General features: G+C 39.4%; 1 protein-coding gene across 1 annotated transcript; it reads left to right on the forward strand.

The window, feature by feature from the left end:
* Nucleotides 1–857: 857 nt before the first annotated feature.
* On the forward strand, nt 858–1811 carry LOC308678754 (olfactory receptor 14A16-like; the record flags this gene model as incomplete). The annotated part of the gene is made up of 1 exon (XM_081345986.1): nt 858–1811. One exon carries the CDS (start codon nt 858–860, stop codon nt 1809–1811), a length of 954 nt encoding a protein of 317 aa, XP_081202112.1.
* Between the last annotated feature and the right edge of the window lie 4824 nt (nt 1812–6635).

The following is a 6635-nucleotide window of genomic DNA, read 5'->3' on the forward strand; positions in this document are numbered from 1 at the left end:
GAAAAATACTAAGTGTTTATTTTCCTTATTTTCCACATTACAGAGCTGTAAGAGTTGTCTATGAACAATTGACCTATAGTTGGACTATTTTTAAGAATATAGTTCTAGAATTTAGTAATATTAATTAAGAAAAGCTCAAGAAATCAGATTCTCAATATCTGTCCATAACTCATATGTGTTCTGGTGAAACATATGACAAAAATACATGCCACATTTGCACTTCAGGCTCTTAATGTGACATTCATCTGAATGTATACTTCCATATTTCAAGTAACAATGCAATCTTGTAATATTTTTCATATTAGGTAATACATGTTGTTTGTTGACAGAGGAAGTAGTTATTGTACATGATAGACCCAATATATAAGCCCTCAACAATATTCAGCTGATCTGCTTTATCTGTCTTCTGCATGTTCACCTAGGACATGGGTCCCCAACCCCCACTCTGTGGACCAGTACCGGGCCACAGCATGCCAGCAACTGGTCTGCACAAACAAGCGAAGCCCCATCCATGGGATGCAGGCAGCACACAAAACTGCACACTTTCCAGTCCGTGGAACAACCTTTCTCTACTGAACTGGTCCCTGGTGCCCATTACTGTTTATTAGTGTTGTGTTTGTTGGATTTATCCAATTATTTGTCTACTATGTCATTAGACTCATTGGCTTTGATTCAGGTCTTTATTCATCCATAAGTTCTGCTGACCAGTTGCAGCTTCATCTTATGCAATATAGCCCTGGTTTATAAAATCACTTAGACTGAGTTCTTCTTTGGCTAACTAGAATGTTGAACAAATAAAGATGTTTCTACAATTATTTTATATTTCTTCTTTTACCCACAGTGAATATTAAGGTGGAATGTCCAACACAACCAGAGTGAATGCATTTCTCCTTCTTGGGTTTTCTGAAATACGAGATCTTCAGATTATATATAGTGTGATTTCTCTTGCCATATATTTAGGAGTTCTCGTGGGGAACAGTCTTATCATTATCACCATAGGTTTTGAATGCCACCTTCATAAACCCATGTATTTCTTTCTGATGAATTTATCTCTTGCAGATATAGGGTTTGTTTCTGTCACTATTCCTAAATCTATATTCAATTCACTTTTTAATACACGATGGATTTCTTATTCTGAATGTGTCAGCCAAGTATTTTTCCTGATCTTCTTCATGGCAAGTGACTTTGCTCTCCTCACTGTAATGGCATATGATCGCTATGTTGCCATCTGTAGTCCTTTATACTATGAAACTGTGATGAATAAAGAGGCTTGCGTCCATATGGCAGTTATTTCATGGATTGCTGCTCTTTTGTATGCACTGTTGCACACTGTTGGCACTTTTACAATGACTTTCTGTTCAAAAGTCATTAATCAATTTTTCTGTGAAATCCCACAGTTACTTAAGGTATCTTGTTCTGATAGTTATGTTATTGAAAGTGTGGTCCACCTCATTGGTGCATGTTTATCATTCATAAGCTTTTCTTTCATAATTTTTTCATATGCACAAATCTTCAGAACAGTGACAAGAATCCCCTCCAAGCAGGGAAAGAAGAAAACCATCTCCACTTGTTCACCACATTTCCTGGCAGTCTCCTTATTTCTTTTTACGACTTCATTTGCCTATCTGAAGCCTATCTCAAACTCATCACATAGTCTTAGCTTGGTAGCTTCTGCAATCTATTCTGTGGTTCCACCATTGATGAACCCAATCATCTACACTCTGAGAAATAAACAGATCAAAACAGCACTAAGGAAATATCTTTCTTCTAATAAATATCTTTCTTCTAAGGCTCTTTTACATCCCCCATAAAAAGTCATATTTAGTTTAAATTAAACTATTTAACTTCATTCTGATTTTGCAGAAGTTCATGCTAAAATAAAACAAGCATCTTCATCAAGAAAACCAGATTCAATTGCCTAAATAAAGAATGTATGTTTTCAATGTGTAATTGATCCCATCTTGTGTAGTTTCTATTGCTGTTTCTTGAAGTGAGGATTGTTGTTGTTGTTAGTTGCGAAGTCGTGTCCGACCCATCGCGACCCTATGGACAATGTTCCTCCAGGCCTTCCTGTCCTCTACCATCTTCTGGAGTCCATCTAAGCTCACGCCTACTGTTTCAGTGACTCCATCCAACCACCTCATTCTCTGTCGTCCCCTTCTTCTATTGCCCTCAATCTTTCCCAGCATTAGGCTCTTCTCCAGTGAGTCCTTCCTTCTCATTAGGTGGCCAAAGTATTTGAGTTTTAGCTTCAGGATCTGGCCTTCTAAAGAGCAGTCAGGGTTGATCTCCTCTAGGACTGACCGGTTTGATCACCTTGCAGTCCAAGGGACTCGCAGGAGTCTTCTCCAGCACCATAGCTCAAAGGCTTCAATTCTTTGGCGCTCAGCCTTTCTTATGGTCCAGCTTTCACTGCCATACATTGCAACTGGGAAGACCATAGCCTTGACTATACGCACTTTTGTTGACAGGGTGATGTCTCTGCTTTTTAGTGTGCTGTCTAGATTTGCCATGGCTTTCCTCCCCAGGAGCAAGCGTCTTTTAATTTCTTGGCTACAGTCCCCATCTGCAGTGATCTTGGAGCCCAGGAAAACAAAATCTGTCACTACCTCCATTTCTTCCCCATCTATTTGCCAGGAATTGAGAGGGCCAGAGGCCATGATCTTGGTTTTCTTAATGTTAAGTTTCAACCCAAGTTTTGCACTCTCCTTCTTCACCCGCAACAAGAGGCTCTTTAGTTCTTCTTCACTTTCTGCCATTAGAGTGGTATCATCTGCGTATCTTAGGTTGTTGATATTTCTTCCAGCAATCTTAATTCCAACTTTTGATTCATCTAGCCCTGCCTTTCTCATGATGTGCTCTGCATATAAGTTAAATAGGCAGGGTGACAGTATACAGCCTTGCCGGACTCCTTTCCCAATTTTGAACCAATCAGTGGTTCCGTGTCCAGTTCTCACTGTTGCTTCTTGACCCGCATATAGATTTCTCAAGAGACAAATAAGATGGTCTGGTACTCCCATCTCTTTAAGAACTTGCCACAGTTTGTTATGATCCACACAATCAAAGGCTTTAGCATAGTCAATGAAGCAGAAGTAGATGTTTTTCTGGAACTCCCTAGCTTTCTCCATGATCCAGCGTATGTTAGCAATTTGATCTCTTGTTCCTCTGCCTCTTCGAAATCCTGCCTGTACTTCTGGTAGTTCTCGATCCACATACTGCTGAAGTCTAGCTTGTAGGATTTTAAGCATGACTTTACTTGCATGAGAAATGAGTGCAACGGTGCGATAGTTTGAACATTCTTTGGCACTGCCTTTCTTTGGAATTGGAATGTAAACTGATCTTTTCCAATCCTGTGGCCACTGTTGAGTTTTCCAAATTTGCTGGCAAATTGAGTGTAGCACTTTTACTGCACTGTCTTTTAAGATTTTGAATAGCTCAGCTGGAATACTGTCACCTCCACTAGCTTTGTTGTTGCTCAGCTTTTCTAAGGCCCACTTCACTTCACATTCTAGGATGTCTGGCTCGAGGTCAGTGACCACCTCATTGTCATTATCTGGGACGTTAAGCTCATTCTTGTATAGTTCTTCTGTGTAATTTTGCCACCTCTTCTTAATCTCTTCTGCCTCTGTTAGGTCCCTACCATTTTGGTCCTTTATCATGCCCATTTTTGCATGGAATGTTCCCTTCATCTCTCCAATTTTCTTGAAAAGATCTCTGGTCCTCCCTATTCTATTGTTTTCTTCTATTTCTCTGCACTGTTCATTTAAGAAGGCATTCTTATCTCTTCTAGCTATTCTCTGGAATTCTGCATTCAATTGGGCATATCTATGTTTTTCTCCCTTGCCTTTCGCTTTCCTCCTTTCCTCAGCTATTTGCAAAGCTTCCTCAGACAGCCATTTTGCTTTCTTGCATTTCTTTTTCTTTGGGATGGTTTTGGTTGCTACCTGTTGTACAATGTCGCGAACCTCTGTCCATAGTTCTTCAGGCACTCTGTCTATCAGATCTAATTCCTTAAATCTATTTGTCACCTCTACTGTATATTCAACAGGGATATGATTTAATTCGTACCTGAGTGGCCTAGTGCTTTTCCCTACTTTCTTCAGTTTAAGCCTAAACTTTGCAAGGAGAAGCTCATGGTCTGAGCCACAGTCAGCTCCTGGTCTTGTTTTTACCGACTGTATAGAGCTTCTCCATCTTTGGCTGCAGAGCATATAGTCAATCTGATTTCTGTGTTGACCGTCTGGTGATGTCCATGTGTAGAGCTGTCTCTTGGGTTGTTGGAAAAGAGTGTTTGCTATGACCATCATATTCTCTTGACAAAATTCTATCAGCCTGTGCCCTGCTTCATTTTGTACTCCAAGGCCAAACTTGCCTGTTATTCCAGTTATCTTTTGGCTTCCTACTTTAGCATTCCAATCCCCCATGATGATAAGGACATCATTTTTGGTGTTACTTCTATAAGGTGCTGTAGGGCTTCATAGAACCGGTCAATTTCATCCTCTTCAGCACTGGTGGTTCGGGCATAGACTTGGACTACTGTGATATTGAATGGTTTGCCTTGGATTCGAACTGAGATCATTCTGTCATTTTGAGGATTGTATCCCAGTATTGCTTTTCCTACTTTTTTATTGACTATGAAGGCTACTCCATTTCTTCTGAGGGATTCTTGCCCGCAGTAGTATACCTGATGGTCATCTGAATTAAATTCACCCATTCCTGTCCATTTTAGTTCGCTGATACCTAAGATGTCGATGTTCAGTCTTGTCATCTCTTGTTTGACCACGTCCAGCTTTCCTTGATTCATGGATCTTACATTCCAGGTTCCTATGGAGAAAAAATCTTTACAGCATCGGACTTTCCTTTCACCACCAGACACATCCACAGCTGAGCGTCCTTTCGGCTTTGGCCCAGTCGCTTCATTCTTTCTGGCACTACTAGTACTAGCCCTCTGCTCTTCCCCAGTAGCATATTGGACGCCTTCCGACCTGAGGGGCTCATCTTCCAGCGTCATATCGTTTTGCCTTTTGGTACTGTCCATAGGGTTTTCATGGCAAAGATACTGGAGTGGGTTGCCATTTCCTTCTCCAGTGGATCACGTTTTGTCAGAACTCTCTGCTATGACCTGTCTGTCTTGGGTGGCCCTGCACGGCATAGCTCATAGCTTCATTGAATTACGCAAGCCCCTTCGCCACGACAAGGCAGTAATCCATGAAGGGGGAAGTGAGGATGGATGAACATAATTCATTAAACTCCTCTTGACCACTAAAAATATTTCCATTGTTTAAAAATATATTTTGAAATATGAAAACCACTGGGCATATAACATGAGTTCTGCACCCAGTATCATATCTTGTTTGTGGTTTAGTACAATTCATGATATTGCCATAGCAATGTTGCATGATTTGCCCCCCTTTCTTCAGCCAGCTATAGTTTTATTACTCTGATGTTTCAATAGCAGCTTTTTTATCCATCTGAATTTGCATTATTAAATGAATTACATACATCTTTTATTGATTGCAGCAATAAGTCTCATGGCTATTGAATGGAAACTCCTTTTCCCATAACTTGGAATATATTCTTCAGTTTTTTTTTTTTAAAAAAGGAATACAGCATAGGCATTTCTATGCTTCTGACACTTACACATTCTCCTATAGTTTGCAATTTGGAATGAGTTATACCCACACACACACACACACACACACACACACACACACACTATTTTAAAATGGATCTTGCCATAATGTGGGAATAATACTAAGAAGAAGGTTTTTTTTAAAAAAAAACACATATATGTTGACCTTCCCCCCCCCAAAAAAAAATCTAAGGGAATTTTATGGAAAATTTAGCTACCATCTTTAAAGAATGAAAGTAATTGGTGATCTAGAACAAAATTTATTATTGGCATGCAAAGAATACAACAATCATTGTGTCTGCACTCAAGAACCTGCCAACAGCTCCAAACATTCCACAAAAAAGATTATATAGAAATGGTAGGATCCAATCTTTGTACAATAGTACAAATTGATGTATAAAGGTACAAAAGTTTACTAGATGGATAAGACTAGACTAGAAACCAGGAGACCACAGGTGCTAATCCCATCTTAGGCACAAATCAAATGGGTGACCTTGGACTACCCATTTTCAGCCTGAGGAAAGAGGCAATGGCAAATCAGTTCTGGGGGAAAAAAAACTTGCCAAGAAAACTGCAGAGACTTGTCCTGGCAGTCTCCAAGAATCAGACACAATTGAACAGAGGAAAAAATGGTGTCACAAAAATGTCATGAATAATTAATTTATATTCTTAAGTTGGAAGGTTTTTTTTTAAAAAAAAGTAAGATAGAAAGATGACCCTCAGCTTTGAGACCTTGATGTATGGAAATCATCACTCCAGAGTAATATATCAATAATTACAATAGCATTGATACTCTGCATTTGACTTTTTTATCATATCAATGAGCTGAGCTTCCTATTGCTTCTCTCCTAGAAACAACATGAATGGCGCTTCTTATCTGTCTTCTGGGACATTTACCCAGGACCATAGATTTTAGAGGGAAAAAACACTGCATAACAATTACAACAGGGCTCACCAGTAATAAAGGTTATAAAATTTTAGAAATCAAGAGCAAGATGATACT

This window comes from Vipera berus (genome assembly GCF_964194415.1).
Source record: "Vipera berus genome assembly, chromosome: Z".
In the NCBI taxonomy this organism is placed as follows: domain Eukaryota; kingdom Metazoa; phylum Chordata; class Lepidosauria; order Squamata; family Viperidae; genus Vipera; species Vipera berus.